Raw genomic sequence first — 17518 nt, forward strand, 5'->3', positions numbered from 1 at the left:
AGGTTTTATTGTCTTATTTATAAAAAAGAAAATAATACAAATACAGGTCTAATACATTTACTTAAACTATGAATTGTTAACTGACAAGCTAGGTGGTATTTTCACACATTAAAGGGTTTATTTAACATTTAACGGTTTATTTTTAATTTAATTTATTTTTAAATTCATAGGTTGTATTCAATAATTGATGATTTTGCTTTTTACTTTACCCATTCTTTCTTATTGAATTAAGATAACTAATTTGCTCACAGGAGCCGTCCTTCAAGCAAACTTTACTCTTTCAAATATCACGTTTGCAAAGTACATTACATATACAGAGCAGCTGTAAAAGGGTTCAAATTAAGTGGTCTAAAATGGTGTCCAGTGTAGTCCAGCACTCACTGCAAAATGGCAGTCTGTTCTCTCATTTCCTGTCTCTGCAGGAAGTGAAGGCTTAAAGAAATAATTTTATTAACAAAGATCACTGCTGCCCTTCATAACCACCAATCTTAAAACTCAGCTTCTATCCCTCTAAGGGAAAATTAACTTAAACATTTATTATATCTTCTAAACTAGTTTATATTTCAAATGAAAGGGGTGGGACTTTGGTGCATCACCTGAGCCCTGGGTAAATGGAGAGAACGTCAATCAAAGGCTGAGCTCTCGAAGCTGGGAAGGAGCTTTAGATGGCGGATGAACCTTGGGAAGGGGAGAGCGTTGAGCCACGCAGGGCTCTCGATAGCACTTGTATCTCAACTTTGGTGAACTTTGAGTGCCTCCCGGGGCACCGTAATCACGCGAAATCGTTCGTTTTAGTGCGTTTTGGACTGTAGAGACGTTAACGCGCACGTTTTGCGACTTTGTTTCGTCGAAAACGGCTCTGGTGTGTGCGTAGAGCGGCCAGTCGTTGTTTTCCCTGCCTTGCGCTGGCAGCCATGGCGGTCCTCCATTTTTAGTGCGCTCTGCTGGGCTCTTCTCTCACTCTCTCTCTCCATTCAAATAGCCATCGGTGGATTACTGCTATTATTTTTCTTTCTGAATATTATTCCGATTATTAATTTAGTCTCAATCCTGTAATATTTTTGATTTTTTTTTTTCATGTTATGGCCAAAGTAACAAATCGGATATTTTGTCAGATGTGAATGTACTGCTACAGTCCTCCTCCTGTCAATGCAATAGGTATGTTTACATAGTTTCTCTTTTTTTTATTGTCGATTTTATATGCTATCATCGTTATGTTTTAATCGTCCTTTGTTTGATGACGCAGTAAGAATTTATGCTTGTGGCTCTGAATCTATTGCCTTGAAATGCCTTCAACACATGGATATTTGACATCGAATAGAGTCGAGCAGGTGTTCTTTCAGTTGCGATGCCTTTTAATTTAAGAAATAATATAAATATTTATTTATTTTAAATTACCCGACGCCAGCTTACCTTCTCCATATTTCGCAACGGCTGGATTTTTTTTTTTTTTTTTTGATGGTTCATCCCACTTTAAACTTTTGACAGTTAATACCTGGACAAAAGACCATCATTAACAAATCCCAAGACAAAATCATGATGAAGAATAAGAATAAAAAGCAGGAAGATGAAGGCTCGACTCAAAGCAATGCTTCCAGGTACGATCTTTCACATTTTTCCTCTCTTTTTTTGACATGTGTCTTGCTTGTTTACCTTTACAAGCATGGTTGATCACCTGTGCAGAACTTTAACCCACAATGTCTGTAAAATATTTGGGTTTCGGATCACTGACCTTGGGATAGCCACACCCTGATTTTTCTAGTATTTCTAAAAGTGAATTCAAGGCCTTTGGGCCTTTACCCAAATTTATACTCAAGATGCACAGGGTTTATACAGATTTATGCAGTGATTACAGTTCTAATATTTCCACTTTAGTGATCGTGTGAAATGACCTTGTCTGATTAGTATGTGCTGCATTGCACCACTATGTAAAGTTAATGACATTTAAACACTTTTTACATTGCATGAGTTTAGTATTTGATAACTTTGAATTAAAATTGCTGTACTTGTTTAGAGAACCTGTTCAGTCTGATTTTCTTAAAATATTTTAATGGAATCCCATTTCACACATAAAATGTTTAAAGCAAGTTAAAAAGAAGAGGGTTTTATTTTTTTAATTTTACATATGAATGATTATATGTTGTAATTGTTTTTTTTTTGTTTTGTTTTTTTGTAGCAACAAAATTATTGCTTGTGTTTACTGTGCAACTTTATTTTAAATTATGACAAACTGTTGATTATTACTTGAAATAAGGATAACTTTTTTTGTATGTTCATATATATATATATATATATATATATATATATATATAGTTACTAAAATGCTACACATGACCCATATGAATTACAATATTTGTCATTGGTTATAAGGGTACTAAACATTTGTGGAGTAAATATTTATATTTCCCTAATGACATTGGGTGTATGACCTCATATATTAGTACCCTCTTGCTTAGCACTCAGTCACATATTTCATAATTCACTACTTTTGAAACAATTAATTGTAAAATACTTTGGGTTCCGCTCTTTATTTTTGTTTTAAGAGTGTTTATGATTTTTAAGCGTTGTTGAGGACCAGGCTTTTTTCCTGTTTTGTCACAATTGGTTTAGTTTGAATAACTTTCTGCAGCAAAGCTAGTTTTTGGGTGAAACATTAAAAACCTTGAAAAAAATAAGACATATTTTGCTCCAGTACCATCTTAAATTCCAATGTGAATATGTATATGTTCTATCATTATCCCCTCCAAACCACATAAAAAACAGGATGTATTGGTTTCAAACAAGCAAGTGGAAGCAAATTATTTTAGATACTTTACTACACTCACAGTTACTCTCATTTCCATATGTAAACTGGAACTATTTGAGTCGTAAATAGTTATTTCATATTAAGAAGAGTAATTTGCCTTTTTTCAGAAATGTATTTAAATATAAATTTCTTTAAAATATTACAAAACGACAAGGTTTTTGCAGGGGACTTTGAAATAAGACAGTGATGCCATTTTTCAGAGGTTCATGTTTTGTTTAATCAGGAAATATACATTAAAAAATACTTTAAGACAACCATTTGACTGCAATATTTTATCTTAAGGGGGTCATATGATGTTGCTAAAAAGAACATTATTTTGTGTATTTGGTGTAATGCATTGTGTTTATGTGGTTTAAAGTAAAAAAACATGTTATTTTCCACATACTGTATATTATTGTTTCTCTTCTATGCCCCGCCTTTCTGAAATATGTCGATTTTTACAAAGCTCTTCACTCTGAAAAGTGAGCTATCAAGTGCGTTGTGATTGGCTGAATAAACTCAAGCATGTGACAAAAATATTACGGCCCTAAACACACTATGATGCGTGTCCCGGCCCGACCAGACAAAACCAATAAAACCAATTTCAAACGAGGCATTAGTTGCTTCCAGTGTGGACGTAATTAGTGATTATAATGACTCGTACTGTGTTTTTACGCATTGTTAAAGAATGCCACTTCGTAAACATAAAACCATGTCTACATTTGTGATCGGAGAAACGACAACAAGTGCTACTTTACACTGCTCAAAACTCATGTTTGAATCATCAGTGGCAATTCTTTAAATATAAAAAATATACTTACAGGCTGTGAGTCAGAAGAGCCAGACTGTCCTTGCAAATTTGGAACTGCCTCACTTTATGGAAACAGTCTTTGAGCACAGACCCATTGTAGGCCACTCTGCAGGTTCAGGAAATGTTCCTATATAAAATGCATCACATAGCGTCACACACACTGTGGTCTTGAGTGAGGAACGGCCAGTGGATCCGATGAAGGACACGCGATGACCGCGGGCGGGACTCTGCTTCGTCCACGGTGAAAGCGGATCCGGTGATCCACAGCATGAAGATTTCCTCAGCGATCAGTACGGATCAGCTCTAGGCATGAAGAAGTGAATATCGTTCTCTTTCGAAAGGCCAAACAAAGTAGTTTGCTTTCACAATGAAACACGGCGTCTCCACAACATACTACAGCAAGAATAAAAGTTACGGCTTCTTTCATCGCGTGAACATTTGGGTGCTATTATGCAAATATTTCCACTCAATGATGTAGACATGGGGCCGCGTTAGAATGAACTGATTTAGGTAGGAGTGGTTGGGTCTTAACTTTAATAAAGAATTTCTCTTTGGATTTGAGAATTTAGTCTTTGTGACGTTACAGATCTTATTTATTCACCAAGATATTGTAACACTCCAAAGAGAAATGAAAAACTGAAATCGCATCATATGACCCCTTTAATTAACACTTATTCAGTTTTGAAAGTCTAATAATTATTTATTTACACTAAACACTTAAACACAGACACACAATTTGTGTCATTTTGACATATAATTTGCTTCAACTTTTAACAACAAGACCTCTTCAATGAGGGCTTTACCCTGTGGGTCATAATTCTCAAAAAAAAAAAAAATGTTTTAATGTTATGTATAGTGCTTATGACTGGATCTGTCATTATTTTTATGGTTGTTTGTCAAGAATGTCCCTCTGAATTGATGACCGCTTTGAAGTTCCTGCATATGTGCCAGATACCAGAGTCTAAACTGAAAAAAACCCTCAAATGTATGTTATCTTTTCACAATTACACAAACAGTAGTTATGTCTAATGCTGTATATGTGAACATGAATTGTCAAATGAACATGTATGCTCACTTTTATAGGTTGCTAATAATGTTTTTTTAGTAGTAAAGATGCACATTAGAGCCTAAATCAATGCAGTGTCCTCAGAAACATATCTTCACTGTGTTTTTAACTGTGGCAGCCATTTTCTAAGTATTACTAAAAGAAACCAGAGTTGAAAAATGTGTCATTTTTCCTATATTACAGCAAGTGTACTTTTATTTGAGGTGCTAGTATGGCTTAGCGCTACATATAAAGCACGGCTTTGTTTCATCATTGTATGAGACTGGTTTCATTAAATGGCTGAAAGTCCTCAAAATCACAAAATGGCTCTTGCTTTGTGCTGGATAGCTTGTATTAGTTGCTGCATTACACGAAAGCTTCTTGGAACTACAGGAAGCAGAAGCAGGAAGTCTTGTAGAGGTCAGATGACTTCATATTGAGTTTTCATTGGGCCTTCCATATGTGATGTCAGCAACCATATATGGACAGTCTGGCTTATAAGACTGCTACATCAGCAGCTGTTTAGCTCCAGAGCACATGAGGGGGGTGTTTCAGTGTCTTTCAGTGTAGCACTGTATGCTAGTTTTCACATTCAGATCTGCATTACGGTTTCTCATGAATGCTATTGTACCAAATTAAAAGAGCACTTCCGAGATACTTTTAACAGGCTTAAGGAAACAAGTACATTGATTTAACCATGTAAGGAAGATAAATGTTCTGTTTTGAGTGTTTCATTTATAGTAAGCAGGGTTGGGCTTGTTCGAGGTAGAAGCCATTGCATTTATTTTTAGTCTCAAAAGGCAAAAGTACAGCAGAAGTGGTCCGACACAAAATGATCTGCAGGATGATTCCACATATCCGATAGTTTCACATTTTATAAAGGTTATTTTGGTTAAAAAAAATTAAAATAAAAATGAAATTTGAAATATAATTATATGAAATCATTAAAAAAAAAAAATCAGTATGTAAATGTCTCATTATACATTTGCACATGTAAAAAAGATTCTTAATTCTGTCAATTAAATGAATTGCTCTAATTTTACAGGTGTTGTCAGTTTGTCATTTAAGTAGAATATTTTTTTTATTTATTTTTATTTTAAATGCAAAAAGTTTCCCATTGTTTTGTGCTGGGTTTCTCCATTCCTAGTTTCCAAATCCTTGGAATGCTATTGTTCACACTGACAAAGAAACAGCATGGTTGAAGACATCCCACTTGAGGACCCAGCATTTCTTTGTTGGACTGAGATGATTCAATTTGGCTCAAAAAACAGACTTGTCCGTTTAAAATTAGTGAAAAGAAAAAGTGGCATAATTAAATGATTTAGAATGAAACAAGTTAAAATCAATTAACAATTAACATTGACAATTCATAAGAGCTAAATGTCATTTTTGACAATAACTGAGATTTAAGTCGACTTGTTTCATTGTTTCTCAACATGCACGTGTTTAATGTTGTAGCAATTCAGCATCAGAGGAATCAAACCGCTCTGGATCGGAGTCTGGGAGTCAGTCTGAGAGCGAGCAAGGAAGTGATCGAGCTCGTTCCCGGCGTTCCCAGTCCAACAGCACATCTGATTCAGAGAGCCACTCGGAGTCAGGCAGTGAATCCGCTGGGTCCAAATCCCATCAGACCTCAGCGCAGGTCAAAGACAAACCAGTCAGGAAGAAAGACAGTCTGGCAGATGTGAAGAAGGTACAAAACTAGGCCAGCCTGAACATTAGGATCAATCAATTATTCCCAGTGGAAATTTAAATTTAGCCGCTGATTAATTGCTTTATTGCTTTAAAATGAATGATATCCCTAATTATCATAGATGTGGGAGGAACATCCAGATATTTATGGCGTTAGAAGATCAAGTCGCAGCAGACAAGAGCCTGCACGCCTCAACATTGGAGCGGAGGTAGGCTGACTGTGAAAAAATGAATTCAACACTGACGCCTAGTGGTTTCATGCGTTCTTTCACATACAGTGTTGACATTTGCAAGTAAATTGACAACTTGTTCTGCTTCTTGGATTAAAGTAGTTACAGACATGGTTACTTGCTTAAGTGTAAACGTCTAAGTTTGGCTCTAGACTCGGAACTGATCAGTCTTGGCAGCCCAAGTCGTGTAAACAGACTCCCATGAGTTGAAAGCTGTGTTCTCTTGATTAACCTGAAACATGACATTTTCATGGCTTTTAATCTAGTGCCACCTATTCAAAATGAATTTTCATGGATTTTTAGGGCAGCAGTGATTCAGAGAGTGAAAGTCCCAAGAGAAAAAGCCCACGGCAGAAAAAGAAAGAGTAAGTGCACTGGAAGCATTTAAGTAGGTCTCTCACTCACCTTTTTCCATTTTGCATTTACAAATATGTAAATGCAATCATATATGTCTCCATTCATAACATTCAGCCATATTTTTGCATGTAAATGTCTTTTGGGCAGTTGTTTGTCTTTACACTAAACATATTATAATCATACTGTATATATTAAAAAGTATTTAAGAACTTAACACTTTTCCGAGTCATTTATTGTAAGTAATTGAAAAAATAAATGACGTTTGCTTGTTAAAATATTAACTGAAAAAACTAAATGGCTCAGAAAAAAAGTTTTGAGAAAAGATGTTGTTGCAGATGCCGCTTGATATGAAGTTTTGTGTATAGTGCAGTGACAGTCACGCATTGTGTGGTTTATAAAGTATATAGAATAAAATAAAAGTTGTCTTAAGTGTAAACCATGAATGTAAGCATTTGACACAAGCACATGCAATACATAAGTTCTGAGTACACTACACTTCAAAAGTTGGGGGTCAGTAAGATAATAATAAGTAATGTTTCCTGAACACCAAATCAGCACATTAGAATGATTTGTGAAGGATCATGTCACACAGAAGAAAGAAGTCATTGGCTGCTGAAATTTCAGCTGTGCTACCACTGGAATAAATTAAAATTTTAAATCGGAAATTTAATTTGGACATATTTCACAATATTAAACTTTAGCTGTATTTGTGATCAAATAAGTGCAGTCTTGGTAAGCATAAGACTTAAAAAAAACCAAAACAACAACCTTACCACCCCAAACTTTTGAACAGTACTGTATACTCACTGAAGTGTTTCTCACGGCAGGTTTAATTGCCCGTGCGCTGGGTAATAAGTGAAACGGACTGGCTTGCAGCTTTACGTTAGGCTAGAATTAGAAGCTAACAGAGGTCCAATAGATGAACCTGTGGTATTTCTGTGTTGAAAGAAATACCTGGAAAGATGATGACTCAAATGACGAAGAGGATGTTGAGGAAGAGGCCAGCAGTTCAGAGAGTGAGCAGGAAGAGAAAAAAGTTAGATCCAGACGACTTCCTGCTAGAAGGTAAGAGTGTAGCGAAGCCTGGCCTTCAGACAGCGCATCGTAAACTATTAAATGAGCTGTCTTATTAAATGCAAGAGAAGATGGCTCATTTTTAACTGCTTTGATTGTGCTAAAAATATTGATGTGATTTTTCTTTGCTCTATTATAAATTGTCACACGTGTCCTAAATTATTAAAGCATGTACTTTATGCATAATGATCAATATAATAATTAAAATATTGATTAATATATAACATATGAAGAATTAGGACTGCTATAGAAGTCTGACAGCTGTCTCAAGGCTATTGGCTTATGAGTCAGGCTGATAGGTGTGGAAACAAGTCGCTACACTAGCAAACACATCAGGGACGCCGAACGAAAGACAAAAAGCCTGCTATGGTAAATGAGTGTATATATGTGTCTTTACTTTTCTCTTTCCCTTCATAGGCCACAGACCAAATCATCTGCTAGTAAGCAGCAGTCACAAAAGGGACGGAAACTGAGGAAGCAGGAGTCCTCGGAAGAGGAAGATGAGGATGATGACGATGATGAGGAGGAGGATACCCCAAAAAGACAGACAAGGCGGCGAGCAGCAACTAAAGTCAGGTAAGGATTGAGATGGTAATGTGTCTGAAATAACATAACTATTTCTGAGTTATGTTTTTCGGTTAGAAAAAAATATCAAGCATACTGTCTTTTAGCTTAATCCTATTAGTTAAATTAAAAATGTAGCCAATATGATACATTAGAAACATTATTTTCTGCATCGCTCAACCTTTATCGTATAACTGTTGTGGACTGAGATTAAAAAATTATATTCAACAGAAAACATGAATGAAAACTTTTTGTTATTATTTGGATTTTATTTATGGTTTGGATTTTTCCTGTTCCATTTCATTCTCACACACACACACACACACATATATTTGACACCGAATTAATTTTTAAAGTCAATAAATAATTGTTTTTGAAAATGGCATAAAAGGTTTTAAAACCATTTTTCTTATTTGCGATTGACCAATTAAGTATTATGACTTGGCGGAGCAGTAATGAAGTATGTGTTGCAGTTACAAGGAGGACCAGAATGATTTCGAGACGGACTCTGATGACCTTATTGAAATGGCAGAAGGAGCCGAGGAGCAACAGGACGATGACAGTGAAACCATTGAGAAGGTCCTTGAGACCAAAATTGGCAAAAAAGGAGGTAAAGGAGGTTTTGTTTTTTTACAAGTTTCTCTTGTGCTTGTTTCTTAAAGCCCTTAATTTTTCCCCACCTTGTTTCCAGCTACTGGCGCTTCCACAACTCTCTATGCTATTGAGGAGAATGGGGACCCTGGAGCAGACTTTGACCCTGAGAAAGATGAAGGGGAAACTCAGTTCCTCATCAAGTGGAAAGGCTGGTCCTACATCCACAGCACCTGGGAGAGTGTCGATTCCCTCACTCAGCAGAAGGTCAAAGGGATGAAAAAGCTGGAAAACTTCAAGAAGAAAAACGAAGAGCTTAATGCTTGGTCAGTGCTGTCAAAGATGCCATGTTCTAATTTTTATACGATCTCTGGAAGAAACTGGCACATTGAAGCTGAACATGAACGCCATTGTTTTACTGACTGAAAACTGACACCAAATGTTTAAATTACAATTATGTTTTTTAGGTTGAAGAAAGCATCACCTGAAGATTTAGAATATTACAACTGCCAGCAAGAACTAACCAATGACCTGAGCAAGCAATTTCAGATAGTAGAGAGAGTAATCGGTAAGTGCTGACTCGAGTAAGACAATCTTACGTTGAAATTGTTATATATATATATATAGATATTAGAGAGAGAGAGGGAGATTTTTATGATTCTTTGAGTGATAGAAAGTTCAGCTAGATCGCTTTTTTAACACTGTCACTTTTGATTAGTGTAAAATATTATTTTCAAAAGCAAAAAAAAAAAAAAAAAAAACCCTGTTACGATCTGTTATTCATTTTCTTTTTCTCTCATTTAATCAGCAACAAGAACTGGGAAATCACAACCACCTTCAGACATTCCCTGTAAGTTTGCTGCTTTTGTAATTGCACTATTTCTGATCTACTTGGCCAAGAGAGATGTTTACTACTTAAATTATTGTCGCAGCAGCCCATAAAACCAGCTCCAGCGAGCCAGAGTATCTGTGTAAGTGGATGGGGCTGCCGTATGCAGAGTGCACATGGGAGGATGGTGCATTAATCAGAAAGAAGTTTCAAGCCTGCGTTGAAAGTTTTCAAAACAGAAATGCCTGTAAGACAGTTCCTTCCAAAGATTGCAAGGTCAGTATGAGATTGTGTACTGATTGAGCTTTTCTTTCTTCTTTAAGTAAAGGTGTTGAAGTTGTCATCTTTCTTTTTTTTTTTTTCTTCAAATGGAAGGTATTGAAACAGAGGCCAAGATTTGTGGCCTTGAAGAAGCAGCCTTCTTACATTGGAGATGAGGTCCTTGAACTCCGAGATTATCAGTTAGATGGAGTGAACTGGCTCGCTCACTCCTGGTGCAGGTGTGTAGCATACAAGTGGAGCTTCTATTTAGGAACTTAATACTATTACAGATGAAGTACAGGCACTGGTGTTCAATTTGTGTCAAAATATTAATTCTGTGCATAAAGCCTTGAAGTATAAATAAAACTTAATTAATGTGCTGCTTTATTAAAATTCAAAATAAACAACAGTACTAAAAAGAGTACTTTTTTAACTCGCTATTTAATTGCTTGGGGAAACCTTTAAATGATATACACACATCGAAACACTTCAAGGTTACGTGTCTTTTTTCTTTCTTTTGTTATACAATTTAAGTGTTATTAGCTTATATAATTTATTTTAAAGAACATTTTATATAATTATAACAATGTTATTTTAGTATTATTTATATACTATTATTAATATTTTTGATAGAGCTTTTAATTGTGTGTATTTTACTTTAAAATTAATTTTAGTTTTAAATTATTTAGTTTTTATTTACATTACTATTTTAATGTGTTACATTACTATTCTTTCTGTATGTTTTAGCTTTATATTATTTTTTATTTAAATTCAGTTTTAGTACTTCATCTTATTTTATTTAGTTGCTGAGATAAAAAAAAAAATTATTGTCTTCTTTTTATTTGTTTTCTTCTAATATATTTATTGTTTGTTTTATTTCAGTGGTATTACTTTGATTAACAAACATGATTTCAATAGTTCTAGTTAATTAAAAAAAGTAATTAATATCAATATTAGTTCTTGTTTTTGAATAAACCATGCTTTCTTCATCTCTGGTTTGTGTTTTGTTGTTTAGGTGTAACAGTGTTATCCTGGCTGATGAAATGGGCCTGGGGAAGACCATTCAGACGATCTCCTTCCTTTCCTACCTTTTTCATCAGCACCAGCTTTATGGTCCGTTCCTCCTGGTGGTCCCCCTGTCAACCCTCACTTCCTGGCAGAGGGAGTTTGATACCTGGGCCCCGGACATGAATGTAGTGGTGTACCTGGGAGACGTCACAAGTAGAAAAACAGTAAGTTAGTACAATCCAACCTGTTATAATAATGCTGGTTTGAGGTATAACTCTCTGTTTTTGTCCAGATCCGGGACTATGAATGGATCCACCAGCAGACAAAAAGGATCAAGTTTAATGCACTTTTGACCACATATGAAATTCTACTGAAGGATAAGGTATGATATTCATATGTTTGATATGATCTTTTGTACTTGGATTGTTTGTCATAGAAATGAGTTGGTCTTCATTATTCACAAATGATTGAGTCAAGACGTGTCTGTGTGTGCAGGGAGTGCTGGGGAATATAAACTGGGCTTTTCTCGGAGTTGATGAAGCTCACCGGCTAAAGAATGACGACTCACTGCTATATAAAACTCTGATCGACTTTCGATCCAATCACAGGCTACTCATTACTGGGACCCCACTGCAGAATTCACTCAAAGAGCTGTGGTCCCTTCTGCACTTTCTTATGCCTGACAAGTAGGTGCTCACACTATGGGTTTGCAGGTTCATTTTTGACAATTTGGGTCCACCAAAATAATTAAGAGTAAAGAAAAATATGTCCAAGTTAAAATTTTAATTTTAGACATTTAGTAAATATATTTAAAATTTTATATATATATATAAATATATATGTGTGTATATATATGTGTGAAAACACTGTACAAATAAATTTGAATTGAAAATGGTTCTGTATATACGGTTTACATTACTGATCTAAATGGCAGCTTAACCAACAGAAGAATAAATGACATTTTTTATTATATTAAAATAGAAACTGTTTTTATTAAATGGCAATAATCCACAATATTACTATTTTTACTGTGCTCTTGATCAAATAAATGTGCCCTTGGTGAGCTTTATAGACACACGCACACTTAAATTCGAAACACCATAAGGTTCCATTTGTTAACCACATTTAATGCATTACCTAACATTAAATAACAGTGAGCAATGCATTTGTTACAGTATTCATCTTTGTTAACAGTAGTTAATCAAAAATGTTACTGTTCATTTGTCCATTAGATAACACGAATAGATAATAATGTGTTAGTAAATGTTGAAAGCAACATTAACTAAGATTAATAAATGCTTTAGAAGTATTTTTCATTGTTAGTTTATGTTAACTATGGTAATGTGTAACAAATGAAACCTCACCGTAAAGGGTTACCAAAAAATCTTTGGTCTTTGGTTACCAGAAAATCGTTAAATTCTTTGAAAATTTTTCAGTGGAAGTCTTTTTTAGGTTATTATTTCAGGTAAAATTCACCCGAAAATAAAATTTACTCACCCTCTACTTGTTCCAAACCTTTATGAGTTTCTTTCTTCTGTTGAGGTCAAAATAAGATATTTTAAAGAATGTTGGTAACCAAACACTTGAGGGTAGCCACTGACTTCCATAGTATGGAAAAAAAGTACTATGGCTGCCGTCAGATGTTTGGTAAATGATGACAGAATTTGTATTTTTTGCTGAACTCCCTTTGAACTAATCCCTTTGAATTACTAATTACTTACTTGGAGAAATAAGCAGTACTCTTTATGATATTATATTTAGTATGTTCTCACACAGTATAAATGGGTCTTTTAACATGCACTTATGAAGCTGCCTTTATATTTTAGTTAGGGGGGTCATCTGTCTTATTTGGCTGTCCTTAGTGTCAAAAAGTTTCAAACCCCTGTTTTTGACTTTGCTTCCCATTAGGTTTGAGTCCTGGGAGGATTTTGAGGATGAGCATGGTAAAGGCAGGGATAATGGTTATCAGAGCCTCCACAAAGTTCTGGAGCCATTCCTGCTGCGCCGTGTCAAGAAAGATGTCGAGAAATCCCTGCCGGCTAAAGTGGAGCAAATCCTCAGAGTTGACATGTCTGCCCAGCAAAAACAGTTCTACAAGTGAGTGCTGTTTTATCCAGTTTCATGCCTCTTTCCAAATGCTCTCTAAATGGAGGAACTCATTGATTGAGCCAAATGTCGATTCCAGACTTTAAGACCGTATGCAATTGGCATGCAAGCGTTCAGAGAACATCTGTCCGTCTCATCCCTGCTCATTTGTAATGTGACCTTTTCAGATGGATCCTAACGAGAAACTACAAAGCCTTGTCTAAAGGCACCAGAGGCAGCTCTTCTGGCTTTCTGAACATTGTTATGGAGCTGAAGAAATGTTGTAACCATGGTTTTCTCATTAAACAACCAGAGGAGGTTGAGAATGAAAAAACACACGAGCACTTACAGGTATGACTCTCCTAGAATGGAACCCAATGATTTTGTTCATAGGTGAACATATATTTTTGAGCTTGTTTTATTAATGTTTGTTCAGAGCTTGGTGCGAGGCAGCGGGAAACTGGTTCTGCTGGACAAGCTTCTCACGCGTCTCCGGGAGAGAGGCAACCGTGTGCTCATCTTCTCTCAGATGGTCCGAATGTTGGACATCCTTGCTGAATACCTGTCTTTGAAACGATATCCATTTCAGGTATGATCTGAACAGCAATGCTAAATGTTAAATTGTTTATTTGTACAGCACCATGAACCCTAATTAGAAAGATGTCTACTAGGAATGTACATGTGTAATTTTGCTCGGCCCGACTAGTAAATGCATTATTCCTGTTCCTAAATCTTGCAGTGTTCTCTGAATGCACTGGGTGGTGCTTTGGATATCTGCTGTTAAGGTGATAAAAGATGAACCCATGTGGCAATATTTATATATTATAAAAAGTAATACCAATGAATAAGGATCTGTTGTAAAGTTAAAAAAGATAATTGGTTGCTTATCAGTGTTTTTTGTACTTTCACTAATTTTTATATTTTTATAAGAAATGGATTACCATATTTCCCATTTCCCATGAGTCCTATTTTCTTTCTCTTCAATGAAACTTTGACCACTTACAATCATGTGTTTTTCCGGAAAAATGTGGTTCTTGTTTTTGCGTTCTACCGAGTACTTGATTACAAAATGCACTTGCTTAAGCCCCTTTCACACTGCATTTTGGACCCAGAAAATTACCGGAACATTGCCGGGTCACCTTCTGTGTAAACGCAAACACGCAATGTTACCAGGTCCCAGACCCGGGATCGATCCTGGAATCAATCCCGGGTCTGGGACCTGGTAACATTGCCGGGTTCAGTCCTGGAGCGAGCGCTGTGTGAACAAAAGCCCGAACTGATGCCGTAAAGGGTGTTATCGCGCGACTCTTTAACCAGGTGTTTTGAAGGCAGATCAACATTCGCGAGGAAAAAAATATGTGCAAACTGTAATGAAGCAGAGATCAGTATTCTAGTAGTATAGTAGTTTCTCACTATTTTCGCTGACGCTGAGATCGTTCGTCAGTTTCAGTTCAAGTTAACGTGCCTAGCGTTTTCAACTCGTACATTACACGTAACATCCTGATGTCACGTGTCATTGATTACGGGACCTTTACAGTTTGTGTGTGAACGCATGCACATATTCTGGGTAATCACTTGCGGTGTGAAAGGGCCAAAATCTAGCGACCCGGGACACATTACCCGTGTATTTTCCGGAATGGCAGTGTGAAAAGGGCTTTAGTGTCCTTGTACAGTTGACAATTTGTATTTTTTTAATGTCTGAGGGAGGCATTCATTCAGAGGTGTAGCTTGACTTTGCTCGGGTGATTTAGGGAATCATGTGTCAGGATTGCAGTACGTCTGCTCAGATAGCAAGTTCCCGAGCCTATTTTTATCCCTCGGTTGTTGTTTTTTTTTTGATCGGTGCAGCTTCAAGCATTCGCACAGCTTGCGTCTTAATGTTGTTTTGGTCTTGCAAAACATCCTCGGTGTCGTCATAATTTTGCAGGAACTTTTTGGGTGGTTATTAGGATTTTCTGGGTGTATAGCTGAGGTGCCCTAGTTTGGTCAGAGCGCCACGCTTTGACATTCCTTAACCACATCTGTGTCTTCTCTCATGTTCAGCGTTTGGATGGCTCCATCAGGGGCGAGCTCCGAAAACAAGCACTGGACCACTTTAATGCAGAAGGCTCTGAGGTAAGATCCCGAACTGTGGCATGCATGTTTGTTTTGTTTGGGCAGAGCTGCACTGTCTGGAGGCATTTGTTATGGTTGTTATGTTCCAGTCAGCTCTCTGCGTCAGAGCTCAGTTGACAAGGCGCTTTACTGATTATGGGAATGCTTGATCCATGGGAAATACAGGCCTTATGTAATTATTAGAAGAATATAAATGTAATGCATAAAGGATTAGAAGAGTTCTGTCAGAATGAAACAAGATGTTTGTTCAAAAATACAGTAAACTCATAAAAAATACAGTATATACAATAAGTTAATGTTTCATTAGTTCGTGAAATGAGGTTCTACAAGGCTGATGTGTATTTAACTCCTAAAATATACAGTATATTCAAAATATTGATGTTTGGTGTTGCTTAAGGTAGATTTTATATTTTATTCAAGGTTGATTTGTATTTAAGTAGTGATGCAACATCTGCAACACTAGTGTCACCAAAGATAAGTAAAAATTGAAAAAACAAACAAACAAAAAAAGGTTTTCTTTTAAAAATATAATATACTATATATAAAATATATTGATGTGTGAGGTTCCATAAGGTTGAGTTCATATTTAATATAGGGTTGCTTTGTATTTAAATAGTGATGCAAATTCAGCGCCACTAATGTCACTAAAAATAATGCAAAACTCATGAAGAAAAATAGATTTACATAATGTAGTAAACTGTACACAGAACATTTGTTTTACGCTAACCCTTTAGGTTCCATAAGGCTAATTGATCATTCATATAATATTGATTTTAGGTAATATAACTTCTGTGCCAACTAATGTCACCAAAAATAATGCAAAACCACAAAGCCAAAATGATGGTTTTCTAACAATCACTCCACCTGCCTGCTGTTGCTCAGACAAAATGATTTATACCATTGCATAGGCTATTATAAAGTTTTTTTTTAATGCTTATTAACCTGGAATAGGATAAATAGATTTAAGCATTCATCACCGTGCAGTTGGCTGTTGTCCTCACTGTCCACGGTCTTAAACAGGACTTCTGTTTCCTGCTGTCCACCCGAGCTGGAGGGCTTGGCATTAACCTAGCTTCTGCCGACACAGTGGTTATCTTTGACTCGGACTGGAACCCACAAAATGATCTTCAAGCCCAGGCCAGAGCCCACAGGATTGGCCAGAAAAAGCAAGTAAGTAGATCACGAATGTTTGACCTAATGTGTAGCCGCACTTCTGGAGGATTATGAGATAGTGTCATAAGTAGCATATGTAGACTGCAATTAAAATATATGTTTGCATAGGTGAATATCTATCGTCTGGTCACAAAAGGCACAGTGGAGGAAGACATTATTGAAAGAGCCAAAAAGAAGATGGTATTAGACCATCTTGTGATTCAGAGAATGGACACCACTGGGCGAACCGTTCTGGATAACAGCTCCGGAAATTCAAAGTGAGAACCTTGAATATTGTATAGGAAAAAAATGACATTTCTCTTGTCAGAATGTTGTTTTAAGCATGTATTAAACGCCTGTGTGTTGGCCATCTCCAGTTCAAACCCTTTCGGTAAAGAAGAATTGACGGCAATCTTGAAGTTCGGAGCCGAGGATCTGTTTAAGGAACCTGAGGGAGAGGAATCCGAACCACAGGAAATGGACATTGATGAGATCTTGCGGCTTGCTGAAACCAGAGAGAGCGATCAAGGATCTAGTGCTACAGACGAGCTTCTGTCGCAGTTTAAGGTACTCAAGAGTCTGTTCAAACGTTTAATGTTAAGTAGCATATTTTCTCCTGAGCCTTGGCCTAGCATGAACTCTGTGTTTCCCTTCTAATAGTTTGCTAACTTCACCATGGATGAAAGCACACCAGATCTTGAGGAGAAGCCTATACGCGACTGGGATGACATCATCCCAGAGGAGCAGCGGCGGAAGGTGGAGGAAGAGCAGAAGCAGAAGGAGATGGAAGACATCTACATGCTGCCCAGAAGCAGATCTAAAAAGAGGGTAAGGAAGTGCTTCTAGGTCACCTGAAGTGGTTACTGCCTATAATTTCATTAGCGGTCGACTGATTTTGGTTTTTTGAAAGCCGATGCCG

The 17518-nt window shown here is 36.5% G+C and overlaps 1 protein-coding gene across 7 annotated transcripts in view; it reads left to right on the forward strand.

Annotated features, from left to right (window-relative positions):
- The first annotated feature begins 192 nt into the window (after positions 1-192).
- Positions 193-17518, forward strand: part of LOC113091643 (chromodomain-helicase-DNA-binding protein 2-like) — a 28609-nt gene continuing 11283 nt past the window's right edge. The window contains exons 1-24 of one of the 7 annotated variants that reach the window (XM_026257226.1): positions 202-1598; positions 4498-4581; positions 6100-6334; positions 6456-6542; positions 6867-6928; positions 7869-7985; positions 8412-8570; positions 9032-9168; positions 9250-9475; positions 9617-9717; positions 9958-9999; positions 10082-10254; positions 10354-10478; positions 11255-11471; positions 11540-11629; positions 11743-11933; positions 13156-13344; positions 13521-13683; positions 13769-13921; positions 15376-15447; positions 16468-16617; positions 16729-16877; positions 16977-17166; positions 17260-17427. In XM_026257226.1, the coding sequence (XP_026113011.1) occupies positions 6456-6542; positions 6867-6928; positions 7869-7985; positions 8412-8570; positions 9032-9168; positions 9250-9475; positions 9617-9717; positions 9958-9999; positions 10082-10254; positions 10354-10478; positions 11255-11471; positions 11540-11629; positions 11743-11933; positions 13156-13344; positions 13521-13683; positions 13769-13921; positions 15376-15447; positions 16468-16617; positions 16729-16877; positions 16977-17166; positions 17260-17427 (2961 nt within the window). In that variant the 5' untranslated portion in view covers positions 202-1598; positions 4498-4581; positions 6100-6334. Of the gene's footprint in view, positions 1599-4395; positions 4582-6099; positions 6335-6455; positions 6543-6866; positions 6929-7868; positions 7986-8411; positions 8571-9031; positions 9169-9249; positions 9476-9616; positions 9718-9957; positions 10000-10081; positions 10255-10353; positions 10479-11254; positions 11472-11539; positions 11630-11742; positions 11934-13155; positions 13345-13520; positions 13684-13768; positions 13922-15375; positions 15448-16467; positions 16618-16728; positions 16878-16976; positions 17167-17259; positions 17428-17518 lie in introns of those variants that run through there. The other 6 variants (XM_026257223.1, XR_003287416.1, XM_026257222.1 and 3 more) reach the window with 6 other exon arrangements.

This window comes from Carassius auratus, unplaced genomic scaffold, assembly GCF_003368295.1.
Source record: "Carassius auratus strain Wakin unplaced genomic scaffold, ASM336829v1 scaf_tig00214259, whole genome shotgun sequence".
Taxonomy (NCBI): domain Eukaryota; kingdom Metazoa; phylum Chordata; class Actinopteri; order Cypriniformes; family Cyprinidae; genus Carassius; species Carassius auratus.